Raw genomic sequence first — 16077 nt, 5'->3', positions numbered from 1 at the left:
ACACCACCCTGGGCTTTGGGGTCAGGGACTGGGGGGAATCACAGAGTGATGGGAATGCCAGGGTGTCTTTGGATGACAACAAACAGCAGACTCCTGGGGCTCGGAACCTTTGTGTCTCTTCAGGGACCACAGGGGTACATGCAGTGGGTGGATGGCCCCTATGGGCCGCTGCGGTATCCAAGCCCATCAGCGCACCAGTGGTAACGGGGTAGCCAAGGCAACAATGGACAGCAGTTTCAACAGCATGCAGCATGCCCTTAGTTTAAACACGGACTTTTGAATGCCTGCTTTGAGAAAGAAACTGAATGTAAGGGACAGGACTACAGGACTTTGGGGCTCCTAACAAAGAAAATAAACTTTTCTTTGTTAGTTCAATATTTCCCCTAAACCAGGCCCGGCCACCCCTATTAGAGGGTAGAGTGTCCTCTGTCCTTGTCCCTGTCCACCATGTACTAGCTAGCTTATAAAACAGTAAAGCCTCTTATACTTTTCTTGGGGCAAGCTTGCCACACAAGGAATGGAATTTGAGTGAGGAATCCCAACCGGCTGTGAATTTTGTGTTCCAGTGGTGGTGGGAGATGCAGAGGCTCAGAAAAAAACCTGTGACCCAAAGGAACCAGCTGTCTTTGCTCAAAGTGCAGATGAAGAAAAAACGCGCTCCCCCCCCCCCCCCGGAAGTGTCGAGGGTCACTGGAAGTGACTGTGGGTCTCTTATCTCCCTGTGGTTCCTCAACACCCACACAGCAGGTCCCCAGGCTCTCAGGCAGTCAGAGGTAGTTAGCTAAGGATGTCTGAGGAAACGCCTACCACAGGGACTTTTCCCACCCAAGCCCGACCCAAGGAGATACTCTAGAGAGTCCTCCCTACAGGTCCGGATTGGACCCTGCTTTCTAGAGGCGGGTTCAGGGCTGATGGAGCAGAGGGTATTTAAAACCAGGAGATGCTGCAGGGGCCAAGGACAAAATGAGTGGACCACTTGTCTCTGGGACCTGCTCAGATCTGGAGGAGGCTTCCGACCTTAAGTCTCCGCTGAGCTCAAGGTTCAGGGAACCTCTCACCCACGCTCGGTTCCAGGAGCTCTTCGGGGGCGCAGAGCAGGAGCCGGAGCTACCAGCCGAGCCCTGCTTACCCTGGCTGTGCAGGCTGCGGAGGCGAGCCAGCGCTTGTTCTGGGCCGGGAGCGTGGCGCGTGCTGTTAGCACGGCTGCCCCCGCTGCGTTGGCTGCCCCAATACCGCTGGCGAGCCTGGCTCCTCGGAGATGCAGTGGCCGGAATAACAGTGGGCGTTGTGCATGTGCCCCAGGGTAAGAGTCCCCAACTCTAGCCTGTTGGGATTCCAAGTTGTGGGGCGCTTCCAGAGAAGGGCCCGGGGAACTGAGAGAGTCCTGCAGTGAGGAGGTGGACTCGTGTCCCTGCAGGTGGGAGGATCAGAGAGTGGGGAACTTGAGATTCAGTTTGGGAAGACTGTGGGACATCATAATTCCCCACCCCCATCCCTCCTCATCTGTGCAATCCTGTGAGACATACTGGACTCTGTTCCACCTCAGAGAATTGGAGAGAGGCACAAAACCTGCCACCCAGGACGTGGGCAAGGATCTGTGACCTTGTCAGCCTCACGACCTCCCACTGAGGCTCATTAACCTCTCCGTTCCCTCAGGTGCCATGATTTATAGCACCTGGTGCCAGTCCAAGAGTGTGGGGAAAGGCCGGGTGGTGGTGGCGGCGGCGCACGCCTTTAATCCCAGCACTTGGGAGGCAGGCGGATTTCTGAGTTCCAGGCCAGCCTGGTCTACAGAGTGAGTTCCAGGACAGTCAGGGCTACACAGAGAAACCCTGTCTCAAAAAAAAAAAAAAAAAAAAAAAAAAAAAAAAAAGTGAGAAAAGGCAGTATCTGGAGGTTGTGCACCCCACCCTCACTTCGCACCCCTGATTCCTTCTACTCCCCCCCCCAGGCATGGCTTTTGCCCTCCTGACCTCGGTGCCCCCGGTGTTCGGACTCTACACTTCTTTCTTCCCCGTCCTCATCTACAGTTTGCTGGGCACTGGGAGACATCTGTCTACTGGTGAGTGACTGCCCACGACTTCTCTTTGGGATGAAAATAGGCAGGGGCTTGAGGTGGTTTTTTCCTCCCTTGAGATAGGGTCTCACTGTATAGTCTTAGCTGGTCTGAAGCTCCCCACACACCAGGTAGTCTCAAACTCAGAGATCTGCCTGCCTCTGCCACCTAAGTGCTGAGATTAAAAGTGTGGGCCAAACACACCTTTGCAAGGCTGTGGAAGCTTTGAGGATTTAGTCCCCTCTGCCTCCTTCCCTCCCCTACTTGCCACCTCTCTTGGGATCCCCAACTGGTTTCCATCCTCTTTGCACAGAACTCTGTCACCTTCCCAGGCTTGCTGGAGTGGGTATAGAGGTGGCATTTTACAAGGATCTCCTTGTCCCCTGTGACATTTGGTTAAAAGGAACAACTTGAAGGGACCTTGACCTTGGAGGGAAAGAGGTGCACAGTAGGCCCACGGTCCAGTGAGAGCATATGGAAGGGGCACTTTTTGCCAGTGGGTACACTCTTTCCCTCCTTGCCCACCGGTTCCTGGCTTCTGCACCAGCCCGTGACCCCGTGACCCCAAGGTCTTGAGTAGGCTCTAAGAGAGCGGATTGGACGCACCTGAGGCTCCAGAACGGTGGGGTCCCGACTGCTGCTCTATCCCAGGCCATAGGACTGCTAATTTCTGCATTTGGCCCATGGCTGCAGGAACTTTCGCAGTACTCAGTCTAATGACCGGCTCTGTTGTCGAGAGGGTGGTCCCTGAACCCCTCCCGGGTAACCTCAGTGGAATCGAAAGAGAGCAATGGGAAGCTCGCAGAGTTGGGGCGGCAGCCGCTGTAGCCTTCGGGAGTGGGGCGCTGCTGGTAAGCGAGGACCCAACCCGGTGAGGACCGTAGGGGATGGATCCACTGAAAAGGACCAGAACAATTGGGCCAGAGGATGGAGGGGAGGGTAAGAACATCCCTGAACTCAGGTTCCGGTCCCGAGTGGCTGGTCTGTTGGAGATTTCGCACCCCCCCGACCCCACCTCCTGCCGCCTTCTCTCCAGCTGGGGATGTTCGTGCTGCAGCTTGGTGTCCTGTCCACCTTTTTATCCGAGCCTGTGGTCAAAGCGCTGACCAGCGGGGCCGCGCTGCACGTGCTGGTGTCGCAGTTGCCAAGCCTCTTGGGATTGTCTCTCCCACGCCACATCGGCTGCTTTTCTCTCTTCAAGGTGAGGGTGGGAAAAGAGGTTTCTAGAAGTCACGGGAAAAGGGCTACTCGATAGGGACGGAGGGTGGGGGTGGGGGTAGTACAGGCAACAGGGAAGAAATGTAAGGGACTATGGCACTGCGTGAGGGCGCTGGGGACGTAGAAGCTTTGACGGCCCCTGGAGAGAGTTTTGCCCGGTCTAGTGGGTTGGCATTGAGTCTCTCGGGGTCAGTTAACGGTGGCACCAGGCCTTTGCTCACTGTTCCTGCTCCAGACACTGGCTGCGGTGCTCGGGGCACTGTCCCAGAGCAGTCCTGCAGAACTGACCATCTCGGCGCTCAGCCTGGCGTTGCTAGTGCCGGTCAAGGAACTAAATGTGCGATTCCGGGACAGGCTACCCACTCCGATCCCAGGAGAAGTTGTCATGGTGAGGGCAGCTCTAGATCCCTGGGCCCTGCTGTATCCCAATCCTTCCCAGCTAGTGGGATCTGGAGGCTGCCGCCCCCTAGTGGAATACTCAGAAATCACAAGCAACAGGGCTCAGCGACGCGTACTTTGCCAACCATCTTTCCAGAGCAGTTGACCCATCCAAAGCCCCCACCTGTATTGCCCCACTTCCCGAATCGAGCTCCAGGGGCCTCTTTCCTCCCTTCCTTCCTTCCCACTGCACGTTTTCTCTCCTCGGGGGGCTCTCACTGTAATTCCTTTCATTGCCCACCTAGATAACTCCTCCTGTGTAAATGAGTGTCACAGCTTGCCACAGGCCACTCAAAAGTGCTCAGACCTAGTCCCGCCTCTCCGCTTAGAATGGCTGACGTGGCTCAAGTGTGTCTTTTGTGTCCATCAATCCCAAAGGACCTCCTCTTAGGTTCTTTGTCTATCTCTCCAGGCAAACACCACCTCTTCCTCCACTGTAGGTGAGTTAGTCTGTGGTCTCACCAGCTGCTACAGTCTTGAGAGCCCCGCCCTCACACTAGGATTCTCTTTCATGTTAAGCCTCTAGTAGCCTCTGCCAAAGCCCCCAGCTCTTTCTAGGCCCTAAGGTGTTACTGTCTTCAGGTGCTTCTGGCAACGGTGCTGTGCTTCACCTCCTCCCTGGACACAAGATACAATGTCCAGGTAGTGGGATTATTGCCTGGAGGGTAAGAGAAAGACTTCTCCCTCCTCTTTCAAGATACCCTTCCCCTCCTTTACCCTGCCCTTTCCTATTTCCTCTGTTTAATTCCCTGAACTCCCCCCCCCATCTTTGTGGCTCTCTCCCTCCGTAGATTTCCCCAACCCCTCCTCCCCGCCCTGGATGAGCTGCCCAGGCTACTGGCCGACTCACTGTCCATCTCATTGGTTACTTTTGCTGTGTCCGCCTCTCTGGCCTCCATCTATGCAGATAAGTACAGCTACACTATTGACCCCAACCAGGTGTGAGTTTTTTGTCAGTGTCATCCCTTTTCAGAATTAACCCCCTAACCTCACTTTCCCATGCCTATGTCTTCCTCACCTTCATCCCATTACGTCCTTCTAGGAACTCCTGGCCCACGGTGTCTCCAACCTCATTTCCTCTCTCTTCTCTTGCTTTCCCAACTCGGCCACACTGGCTACAACCAGCTTATTAGTGGATGCTGGTGGGAACACACAGGTAAGGGTATCCTTGGGTGAGGAGAAAGGATGGGATATTCAGCATGGGTGGCAGAAGACAGTGGGGGAACAGGTGTGTACCCCAATAGCATCTATGTACCCAAGGATGGGATGGGAGAGGGATTGTGAAGAGGAGGGTTTGACAATAATGGAGTTTCACGAGGACCTCCATCGGCCATGGGCACTGACAAAAGCTACAATGCTGTAGATGTGATTAAAAATAAGAACCTTAACAGCTGGATGTCATATTACACACCCAGAGTTATGGAACTAGGAAGACTGACTGAACAGAGGGGTATCTGTGGCTCAAGAAAGGCTGGGGCACATAGAGACTGTCAAAATTGCCATTGCCATGGAGGCGGCTTAGTGGTTACAGCACAAGCATGAGCACAGAGGTTCAATCCTCCAGCTGCATGGGCATGGGGACCTGTCCTGAAGGCAGGGATGTGGCTGGGGTGCCCTGGAGCAAGGGGATTGACTAGGCTAGCCTGTATCAGTGAGCTCTGGGTTCAACTGAGCGACCCTGCCTCGATGAATAAGGTGGACTGTGATGGGGGAGGAGTCCTGGTGTTGACTTCTACAAGAACTGGGACACAGGTGTGTTATCCTAGCATACACTTGTGCCTCTACACACATTCACACACACACACACACACACACACACACACACACACACACACACACACCTATACATGTAGGAGATTTAAAAATGTTGATGTTTCCCATAAGGATCTCAAAACAAACAAACAAACAAACAAACAAGCAAACAAACAAAACCAAAAAGGAAAGAACTATTACACACCACTCCCACCTTAATATTATTTTGTTATTTTGTTGGTGTCCCAAGCAAATGGCTAGCCTGCTTCTCAAAGCATCAGTACCAAAGGACCTTTGTAGATGGAGCTGGGCTACAAGAATAAGGAGGTTGAACTTCACACATCTGGGAGGGGCTGGCAAGTGATAGGCATTTAACTGGGGGAGGGGCTAAGCGTGACTGGCAGAACATCAAGAATGGGGTACGAAGGGCATGTGTCTGTGTGGAAGGAAATTTGGGAGGAGGAAGACTTCTGGGGAGGAGAGAGAGTTTTGAAGAAGATGGGACAGGCTGGCCGGCCAGGGAGAGCAGCTCCTATGCAGGTGGGGGTGGAGGGGAGCCTCCCTCTCTCTCTGTCTTTCCTTCCCTGCAGCTGGCCGGCCTCTTCTCCTGCGCAGTGGTCCTGGCGGTGCTGCTGTGGCTGGGGCCCTTCTTCTACTACCTGCCCCAGGTAGGGAGGAGAAGAGGCGCTCACTCGCTTGAGTGGAACTGGCTGGGTTCCAGAACCTTCGTCCCAACGAAGGCCTGTCTTCTCTGTCCCAAGGCTGTCCTGGCTTGCATCAATATCTCCAGCATGCGCCAGATGTTCCTCCAGATGCGAGAGCTTCCACAGCTATGGCACATCAGCCGTGTGGACTTTGTGAGAAATGGCGCTACATCAGGTTGCCACCCCCCAAGCACCCCCTGGTTCTGCCATGGACCAAAGCGGATCACCCTAAATTATTTAATCTGTGCAATTTCTAACATACAGGCCTCAGACAGACACGGGGGGGGGGGGGGGGAGAGGGGGGAGGAGGAGAGGGTGGGATGGAGTTCACCATGCCTGAGTGTTTGCTTGGAGGTATTTTGGGGTGGTTCTGAAGATTGAACTCAGAACTTCATAAATATTAGAAAAGTTCCCTACCACTGAACTACACCCCCAATCCAGACCCCCAACCCACTCAGGGTCTGATGTTCTATTTGGTGTGTATGCTTAAGTGAGCTCTTCCATCCACCATGCTTCCATTCTCCTGGGTCATCCTTGCTCGTATTCGTCCTTGAACCTGTTTTCCTTCTGGGGAATCCACCTATATCCATGTCCCTCAGGCTGTGTGGATGGTCACGTGGGTGGCTGTCGTGACCCTGAATGTGGACCTGGGCCTGGCTGTGGGTGTGGTCGTCTCTATGATGACAGTGGTCTGCCGAACTCAGAGGTGAGCATAGAGATGGGCACCGTTGAAATGAGGGAAGGGGGATAGATACCCTGGGGTGACTACAGCCAGGTTTGGCAAGGCTGAGAACTCTGACTCCAGCTTCTTCCTTAGGGTGCAGTGCCTGGCACTTGGATTGGCTGAGGGGACGGAGCTCTACAGGCCAATCAGAGAGAGCCATAAGGTGGGTGGGGTGTAGACTAAGAAGGTAGGAGTGATCAGACAGGCCCTTTCTGACAGTCTTATCCTTAGCTCCTCCAGGTTCCAGGTCTGTGTATCCTGAGTTATTCGGCGCCTCTTTACTTTGCAACCCGTGGGCAGTTCCACCGCATCTTGGAGTGGCATCTGGGGCTTGCAGAAAGAATCAAGGTGAGGATTTTGATGGAGGAGGGGTGTGGACCCCCTGGGACTGCGAGGCCGGTGGGTTCTGAGGACGGCACCTGTGGTCTTACTGTTTCTCTATTTACAGCCAGGTAGTGTACCTGACAATGTGAGGTGGGTTGACAGAGATTTGGTCATGAACCATGGAATCGGCTGGCACATCTGCCTCCTCCCATCTCAGGTGCTGAGCCCATCAGAGTGGCGATCCTAGACTTCAGCGGGATTACTTTTGCAGATGCTGCAGGGGCCAGAGAAGTGGTCCAGGTGAGGGAGTGGTCAAACTAAGGAAAAGCTCCCAGTCACCCCAATCGTACCCTTGATTTGGGTTTAACCCCTCCATTTGATTCCTGCAGCTCACCAGACGGTGCCAAGACAATGGGATCTACCTTCTCCTGGCTCAGTGTAATGGTTCGTGGAGTGAAGAATAGAGGGTCGGGAGGTGGGGGGCTGACTGGACACTTGCAGGGTGGATTTGGAGGCCGTGACGCTTTTCCCACACACAGCCTTGGTACTCGAGACCTTGACCCGGGCGGGACTCCTGGATAGCATGACTCCAGAACAACTCTTTGTGAGTGTTCAGGATGCAGCTGCGCATGCGCTGGAGAGGCTGGTAAGGGGGAGGAGCATCAAGAGTGGTAGCCAGGAGGTGGTAGGCTTGGGTACTGAATAGATGAGGAGGGAGGGGAGGGGGATTCGGAGAAGGGCTGAGTAAAATCAAGTGAGAAGTAGGGAGAAGCTACCTAGTAGATTGGAGGGCAGGAGGGCAGGGGCGGGCACAACCTTAATCCCCCAGCACATGGGAGGCGGAGGCAGGAGGATTTCTGTGAGTCTGAGGCCAGCCTGGTCTAGGACGGTCAGAGCGACATAGCGAGACTCTTCCTTAAAAACCAAACCAACCAATCCATCAAGCAAGCAAACAAACAAACAAGCAAACTAGCGAAGTTCAGGAGTCTGGGGCACCCTTTACCAAGGGTGGAGAACTGAGCTAAGGTTCCCAAAGGGGTGATTTGCTCCCAGAACACTGGTGGGTCTCAGAGAATGTGGTACCTAATATTCCTAAACTGCCCACTGCCCACTTTTATTCTCCAGAAACCTGCTGGCCCAAAGGTTTGCACAGTGTGGGTCTGACCACGGTCACTTAGAGTGTGAGAGGCCCCAGCAGTATGCATGAGAGGAAGGCCATGGTCCTTGAACTTTCCCCCAATGCAACCAATAAAATGAAGCTGAGAATATCCGAGGCCCGTGGTGAAATGGGTCTAGGCGTCTACGCGTGGGGCTTTCTGATCCCCCCACAAGCCCCGCCACACCCAAAGTACCACAGAGACACAAGTAAAAATGGCGTTCACCGTGTGTTCACCAGCCCCACACAACTACAGTCACAGTGCTTTCTGCGGGGATATGTTGGAGCCGGTACACACTGGTGCTGGATCCGGAGCTGGGGTGGGTGCATGTCCCTGGGGTTGCAAATTGGGGGTTTCCCTGCCCACCTCGGGAGGGCGTTAGAGTCCTTCTGGGCTCTTTGGCACTTGGAAAGTGAATCTCCCCATTTCCTGCCCCATAGGAATGGGGTTGGGGGAGGACTTGGCACTGGCTGAGGGGGAGGATATGGCTCCATCAGGTCTCTGGTCACTCACAGAAAGGAAGGGTGTCACCAGGACAAGCCCGTGTTACGAATCATTGGTGGAGAGGGTCGGGAAGCCAGGGTGTTCATCCGTGGCGTGCTCAGGGATTAGGGGGCAGTTGCCGGAAATTCCTGGTAGGAACAAGGAGGCAGGCCCAGCCTGACAGTGTGAAGGCCCAAATCAGACGTCACTCGGCGGTCATGCACTGTAGCCGGTGTTTGAAGAAGAGTAGGCGATGTTTGGCCACCTGACTTTGGTCCAGTGATCCTGGGTAACGGTAACGGGCGTAAGTTTCAGCCCCTGGATCCTTTGATGTCCACGGCAGCTTCACCTTTGATGCATGATCTACAACAACATCAGAGCAGGAGCCAACACGAAGGGAACCAAGTCCATCCAGGAAGAATTCTGGGGTGAGAGTGGAGACAGCAATGGTTAAATAAAGTTCCTGAGGGGAAAGAAGGCCAGTTCCTACGCTGAATTGAAATACAGGGCTCGGAGGGCAGCTAAGCAAAAACTATGTTGCTGACGACACTTTAGCTTCTTTCGCTCTGATTTACCCTTGTGTGGAGTTCATTTCAATAAATACCAGTTCACTCCCTCTGAGTAGGGTCTGAACCTGGGGGAGCAGCTGGCAGTAAGGTAAACCTTTGCGGTGGAGGGGAAGTTCAAGGCTGACCAGCACCTGCGCTGTGTAAGTGGGATGTCGGGCAGAAGAAAGTGGAGATTTCAGGTGCAGACCTTGGTCAACCTCTCTAAACTGCTCTAGCGCACCCGCGCAGAGGTGGGTGGGAGGGTTCAGGGGGCAGCATCGCGGCCCGCCCAGAGCTGCGCCTGGTCCTTCCCATTCCTACGCCCTGCCAGGAGGGGGCGCCACTCACCCAGATGTGCCACCCGGTTGAGGCGTGGGTCAAAGCCCACCTGGCGCACTTTGTCTGTGCGCGCCAGGAAGAAGTTGACCACGCCGTCGGTGACCACGCAGCTTGGGAAGCCAACGAGCTCGTGGTGGAAGCCCTGCTTTTGCCGTAGGCAGTTCCCAAGGCCTGGGGCGCCCGGCTCCACACTCAGCAGCTGCCGGTAGGTGGTAGAGTAGCCCGAGATCTCCCGCACCGCGCCCCCTACCTGCGGGAAGCCAGAGGATGCTCCAGCTAAGACCAAGTCCCCGAGAGTAGAGCGCTTTCTTCCCGCGCCCCTGCCCCACCCTCGCCCTATCGCACCTCACAGGACCCACACTACGCCCCAGACTCGTTTCACCCGAGGACGTTCGCTCTCTGGTCTCCCACCCCACATCCGGCTCTCCTCCCCTACCAGGTCCAGGGGCGTCCTCTCTAGCACGTCCACAAGCTTCTCCAGCCGCGTGCGCGCCGTGAAGACAAAGTCGTCGTCCACCCACAGCACGTATTTGGTGGTTACTTGGGACACCGCCAGGTTCCGACCCGCGAACCAACCCTAGGAGAGTTGTATATGGTTGGAGAGTCTGTAGAAACAGGAAACCCCTGACACTATTTCCCTCTCCCCTGAATCAAAAACAGCCTGTGTCCCGCTCTAGACTTTTGAGAGCTTTCCGATGACCGGAAACTAGGTTTTAAAATCCCCGGAGGTTCCCACTCCTCTTCCTAGACATTTTGAGTCCTTTGGGGAAGGGTCTTGTATTTCATTGCTTCGTGCATCCATCCATCCATGCATTTATCCATCCATCCATCGTATTGCTATGGGTATTTAAGCACCATTTCAAGAATGCGGAACGAATAAGATAGGCAGGATTCCTGATCCAGGAGCCCTTGTGATAGGCACACATTTGTTCGAGGCAGATGGTCCTTAATCAGTACCCTGGACGCTGCAGACTGAGGCACGCCCCCTTCCCAGAGTCCTCTGGAGCCCCGGCTCCGCTTCGCGGGCAGCGCACCTTGCCGAAGGGCATGAAATAGTGCTCCACGTGGGGGTCGATAATGCGCTCCGGTTTGTCGCTGTCGTCAGCGATGACTATGGTGACCGTAGGGTAAAAACGTCGGATGCTGGCGATGAGTGCCCGAAGCCGGTCATAACGAAGGAAGGTCTTGGTGGCAATGGTAACCAGTCCGCTGATGTTGTACTGGGCTGAAAGGAAGATGCAGGGGGCAGTGAGGGAGGGGGGAGGCGGGAAAGAGTGAGAAAGAGAAATGGGAAGGCAGCCCCACCCCCACCCCTAGGGACAACCCCCCTCTTTACTTCCCTAATCCCAGGAGCCTCACCTCCTTGGGGTAGGGACGCTGGTGGGTACAGCCGGGGGTTGGGAGGATGTCTTATGCGGATGGTGAAGGCAACTTCATGTCCCTTGGTGGAGAACCGGACTGGGAAGAAAGGACGTGGAATTGGGCCCTTAAGGCTGGAAGAGTCTCCTTTCAGCGGGCCAATATTTACACTCCTAATCTGTGTTGTGCCTTTCCAGACCTTGGTGGGCAAGAACATACAGTTCTGACTTCTGTGGGACGTACACGCTGTTTTGTAGTGTTGGGAATTGAACTTAGAGCCTAACACGTGCTGGCAAACACTCTCCCACCCAGCTGGGACCACCCAGCTCTACTCCCAGCACGGAGGATGACCTTAAACTTCCTGAACCTCCTGCCTCTGCCTAGTGGATCTACAGGTGTCAGGCCCAGCACCTGTGCAGCGCTGGGACCTGAACCCGTGGTCTTGTTCATGGTAGGCAAGCATGCTACCATTGGGCTACAGTTGCCGCCCAGAAACTTAACAGCTTAGGAGGTGGAGCAAAGACAAAGAAATTCTCCCCACCCCTGCCCCTTTTGGTTTCTTGAGTCTGGGTCTTGCTTTGTTTATTGCATATAGCCCAGGCTGGCTCCAGCATTAAGGCAGCTCTCCTACCTGCCTCGGTTTCCTGAGTTCTGGGATTACCTAGATGAGCAGTGCCACGTGGCGCACGCCTTTAATCCCAGCACTTGGGAGGCAGAGGCAGAGGCAGGTGGATTTCTGAGTTCGAGGCCAGCCTGGTCTACAGAGTGAGTTCCAGGACAGCCAGGGCTACACAGAGAAACCCTGTCTCGAAAAGCGCCCCCCCCAAAAAGTTAATCTTAACTGAGCATTTACTACATGCCTAACACGCGCGCGCACGCGCGCATGTACACACACACACACACACACACACACACACACACACACATATATATATATATATATATATATATATATATATATATATATATATGATGACAGGGTCTTGCTATGTAGCCTAGGCTACCCTTAAACTTTAGCTTTCCAAGTACAAAGATTATAGGCATGGACCACTATACTTTGCTCTGTACTGCACAGATTTAAATTTTTCTGTAACTTGGGTTTGGTGGTGTACATCCTGGGACCTGAGAGGTAGAAACCGGAGGAACAGGAGTCAAGCTTGGCTGAATAGTGAGTCTGAGGCCAGCCAGAGCTAAATAAATGAGATGGTTTAAAAAAAAAAAAAAAAGAAAAGAAAATGTGTTCTAAATAGATGAAGCCATTTAATCCTCATGGTAATCTCATTAAATAAATTCCCATTACAGGAAACAAAGCTTAGGCACAGAAAAGTAAGCTGTCCATATTCCACAATGACACAGCTTAGGCCGAGTAAATAAGAAAAGTCTAGTGTTACATACAGTACTGGTATTAAGTAAAACGGAGCCAAGGAACATCGTCTCAAGCAAACAGGAGACATCCGAGCCCACATGCAAACATTAAGAGGGAGCCAGCCATGAAAAAAAATCTTGGGCAAGAACATTCCTGAAAATGTCAGATGCAAAGGCCCTAAGGTAGGAGCAGGCTCAGCAAAGAGTTTTGGAGAAAAGGAGGGAGGGGGAGGGAGCTTGGCAAGGTAAGTGTTGGGCTAGAAACAGCTATGAACAGGTCACTTCCTGGAGCCGTGATGATGAACAGAAGTGGGAACATTCTCCAGCTCTGGTTTCTCCCTGGCCTGTTTTGGCCCCAGATAAACAAAGGCTCCTCTGACTCCTGGCCCTGCTGGCCCACTTGCAACATTCATTGTGTGTCTAGGCTGTTCTGGCCATTGCCTGAGGGCCTCTCACACTGTCATTTGCTCTTCTGGTGCCTTCTGTTCTTTCAGTCTGTCCCTAGCCCTCCGTGGGCCTCCCACCTGTGTCTGCTGTGTTGGCCTGGTAGCTCCGGCTGCTGTAAGTCACCAGTTGCAGCTGCCGGTTGAGTTTATCCAGAACTGGACTGGAGAGGGAGAGATCCGGTTGCCCTTCTCCGGTGAGAGTCACCCCTGTTACTTCCCCTGCCACATCCCAGGTGCCTAGGGAGGCGGTCAGGTTCACCTGGCAGAGGGCGAGAGAGCGCAGCCTCAGATCCCTGACCTCCTGCCTTTTTGACCCTTACATCCCCCGGTGAATCTGTAACCCTCCAAGAATCATCCTCCATGCCCACAGGGTCTCTACTGTTTTCTCTCACCTGATATATCTCCTGAAGAGAAGTTTCCTGCAGACTTAGCCCTAGGAGGAAGAACAGGGAAGCCAGAATTACACAGTCTTGAATTCTTCCTCATTTTTCTCTCCCTGTTCCACCACGTGCCATAAAGAACTTTATGTCTGACTCTCCAGTGGAGGCCTCAGTGGGACTGTATACAACCCCCAGAACTCAAGTGTCTGCTTTTTTAACTCCCTTCCCATCAAAAAGACATTCCTTCCATGGCTTGTCCTGTCTACCTAGCTAGCTATCAAAGAAGGGATCTCTCTCCATCAGCAATTCCTGACAACTTTAGAGTTTCTCTGCCTCCATCTCCTGCCACCTCAACCCGCGTTGTCAGAGATCTCCACCTGCCAGCCTGTAGTTCTGCCACCCTCAGGGCCTGACTCACCCCCAACCCTAGACCTTCCTTCTTTACCTGGCACCAGGATGCTCCTGAGGGGCTGAACCTCCACGCCCTGCAGGGGATACTGTAAGGGGGAGTTGGCAGGGGCTATCAGCAGCTGGTCAGCCAGGGACCGGCTCCTGTAGTGCAGAGGTTGACAAAAGAGTCAGTAGGAGGAGACGAGCTCTTTCTTACCACCGGGTCACTATGACAACACTGGCCCTCCCCGGGTAGAGTCGAATCTTCCTTGCCCACTGGTACCTTGCAAGGAAGGCCTGGTATTCCTGCTCCCTGGCGACAGAAACAGCCTTCAGCTCCTCAGCGTCAAAGGCTTTAGTGAGGTCAGTCGCCCGAACCTGTCTCAGGAACGGCAAGGCAAAGCGCCCTCCCCTGGACTCACAACTGCAGTTGTTCTGAGCCAGCAACCTAAAGGGAGAAGAAGCGGCTTCAGAGTCCAGAAACCTAAGCACCATTTAACTCACAAAACGCACAGCGCCCCACACTTCTATCCCTCAACTCTGCCTACAGACGAAACAGTTTATCCCTTAAATCTGAGCTTTTCACAGGTTCGGAGTAGGGACAATTACTGGGATGTCTACGTAGCCGCCATCCAGGAACCCTTCTGGAATCTCAGGTCTAAATCAAGACAGCAGGCAGTCTCCGGGTGCTCTTTTGCCTGTATATCCTCCCACACCCCAGTGGCGGCGACAAGGTTGAAGACGATAGATTTGCCGCTCCCATGCTCCCCTCCCAACCCCCCTAGTTCAAGCCTCGGTAGTCCTCTCCACCTCCCTGGTAACTGCACCCAACCAGTCAGCAGAAAGCAGCGTCCGAGTCCAGCACTGGAGGAAACAAAAGCTCCTGGCCACCCCTCCAGCAAGCTCTGCGCTGTCGCCGCCACACCGTGGTCCGCACTCACCCTACCACTTGCTCTTTGATCCTGACCGGGATGTGTGCGTAGCGAGGCTCAGGGGCAAGGTCTAGCAGATCGAGCCTCGGGGGGCCTTGTGAGGGCGACCACAATGCCAGAGGGTTCGGGAGACTTGGCGCGTCTCGGGTGCTGGCGTACAGGAGACCCAGCGAGGCGCAGGCGAGCAGCAGAACTAGCGCATAGAGGGCCCGGCGGTCCAGCCGCATCCTGAGATGGGGGAGGGTGAGAGGTGACCAGGCGCTGAGGGAAGGTGAGGGCCTGGACTCTGGACCCCGCCGCCTCCGAGGCTTGCGCAGGTACCCAAGGCCATCCATCTCTGCCCGGCACGGCACGCACCCCTTCCCTCATACTCTCGGCCTCCTTTCTTCGCCTCTCTCTCGCCTTTGAGCTTCCGCATACACCCAAGGCTTGGCGTGGTGGCATGCAGTATCTTGGGTGTGTAGCCCTCGGGGACCCCACCCCCACCCCACGGGCAGCAGCCAGGCCAGGGTGCTGCGGAGGGGCGGCTGTACTGCACCTGGCCGGTCAGGGAAAGCACGGTGTCGCGCCCGCGCTCGCGGGTGCCGGGCCTCGATGACCCTCGGGTGGCCTCGGTGCGCCTCGGGCACGATGCGCGGGGCCCGGAGGACGCCGCTCTTGCCCACACCTCGGCCGCCGGGCGCGCCAGCGCACTGACCTGTCTAACGTTCTAAGGCCGCGGCACGATCGCGGTCCGGGCAATGCCCGGTTCTCCGCCCCGGCCGGGGGGTCCTCATGAGGCCGGCGACGGCCTGATGCGGGTGCTGGGCGGGAGCCCGACAGTGTCGGGGATCCGACTCCTCCCGCCTGCGGACTCCGGGTCTTTGTAGACCTCAGCGCGGGGGTGGTTCTGAACGTTTCCTGCCGGGGTTAACTGAATCGTAAATCCGCCGCGCCCCAGCCCCAGCGACAAAGCCGGGGAGCCCTGGTACCGCGTCGTGCTCGCAGGCAGCAGAGGGCTCAGGCCTCCGCCCGGCTCTCCCACCACAACGCCGCGCCGCTGCCGGGCTGGCTGCGGCACAATCTCGGGCTCTGAGCGAGGATGGAGAGCGCCGCGGCGCCCTCTGGCGGACGCAGAGAAGGTTGCTCAGGCAAGGAGCCCTCCCTGGAAGGTCCCTTTCTTCACATCCCTTCGTCCCCAAACCGCGGTGTCTCAGGAGCCAGTTCCTGGTCCCCGCCATTTCCCCCATTCGTTCACAGTGTAGCCCCAGGAATGGGGATTGGATGCAGTGTGCGGCCTAACCTCATTTCAAGGAACACTTGGATGGGGGGGATGAAATAAATAAAACCAGCCATCCCTAGAGATAAACACTGCCTAACGAGCAACAAAGACGGCCGCCTCCCTTTGACCCTTGGCTCCGAATTCCAGCAATCAACTGAGGCAAGCCGTTACTCAATGGCCTACTTCCCCTAACTGCTTCTT

The 16077-nt window shown here is 55.0% G+C and overlaps 2 protein-coding genes across 19 annotated transcripts; one reads left to right on the top strand and one right to left on the bottom strand.

The window, feature by feature from the left end:
- Nucleotides 1-782: 782 nt before the first annotated feature.
- Nucleotides 783-8484, top strand: LOC143436291 (solute carrier family 26 member 10). Of its 14 annotated transcripts, XM_076920416.1 has the most exons (18): nucleotides 926-1303; nucleotides 1952-2062; nucleotides 2750-2907; nucleotides 3093-3257; nucleotides 3510-3662; nucleotides 4295-4377; nucleotides 4504-4651; nucleotides 4755-4868; nucleotides 6055-6132; nucleotides 6226-6321; nucleotides 6768-6874; nucleotides 6986-7055; nucleotides 7124-7240; nucleotides 7341-7344; nucleotides 7434-7516; nucleotides 7606-7660; nucleotides 7756-7862; nucleotides 8342-8484. In XM_076920416.1, exons 1-18 carry the CDS (start codon nucleotides 964-966, stop codon nucleotides 8378-8380), a joined length of 2028 nt encoding a protein of 675 aa, XP_076776531.1. In that variant the 5' UTR covers nucleotides 926-963; the 3' UTR covers nucleotides 8381-8484. The 14 variants fall into 14 exon arrangements, 3 of the variants coding, with proteins under 3 accessions (XP_076776529.1, XP_076776528.1, XP_076776531.1); XR_013106419.1 differs by having other exon boundaries at nucleotides 785-1303; nucleotides 6055-6321; nucleotides 7133-7240; nucleotides 7341-7516; nucleotides 7756-8484; XR_013106421.1 differs by lacking the exon at nucleotides 7341-7344 and having other exon boundaries at nucleotides 786-1303; nucleotides 6055-6321; nucleotides 7756-8484.
- Nucleotides 8485-8588: 104 nt separating this feature from the next.
- Nucleotides 8589-15708, bottom strand: B4galnt1 (beta-1,4-N-acetyl-galactosaminyltransferase 1). 5 transcript variants are annotated; one of them, XM_076920419.1, is made up of 11 exons: nucleotides 15154-15708; nucleotides 14625-14843; nucleotides 13967-14131; nucleotides 13739-13845; nucleotides 13306-13346; nucleotides 12992-13172; nucleotides 11103-11201; nucleotides 10778-10968; nucleotides 10180-10320; nucleotides 9753-9993; nucleotides 8589-9279 (listed from the first exon to the last, which is right to left on the bottom strand). In XM_076920419.1, exons 2-11 carry the CDS (start codon nucleotides 14840-14842, stop codon nucleotides 9062-9064), a joined length of 1602 nt encoding a protein of 533 aa, XP_076776534.1. In that variant the 5' UTR covers nucleotide 14843; nucleotides 15154-15708; the 3' UTR covers nucleotides 8589-9061. The 5 variants fall into 5 exon arrangements, with proteins under 5 accessions (XP_076776534.1, XP_076776533.1, XP_076776535.1 ...); XM_076920418.1 differs by having other exon boundaries at nucleotides 15313-15707; XM_076920420.1 differs by lacking the exon at nucleotides 15154-15708 and adding an exon at nucleotides 14973-15141.
- Between the last annotated feature and the right edge of the window lie 369 nt (nucleotides 15709-16077).

This window comes from Arvicanthis niloticus, chromosome 22, assembly GCF_011762505.2.
Source record: "Arvicanthis niloticus isolate mArvNil1 chromosome 22, mArvNil1.pat.X, whole genome shotgun sequence".
NCBI lineage: Eukaryota > Metazoa > Chordata > Mammalia > Rodentia > Muridae > Arvicanthis > Arvicanthis niloticus.
Note: the sequence above shows the minus strand (reverse complement) of the source record. Positions and strands in the feature narration are given on the sequence as shown.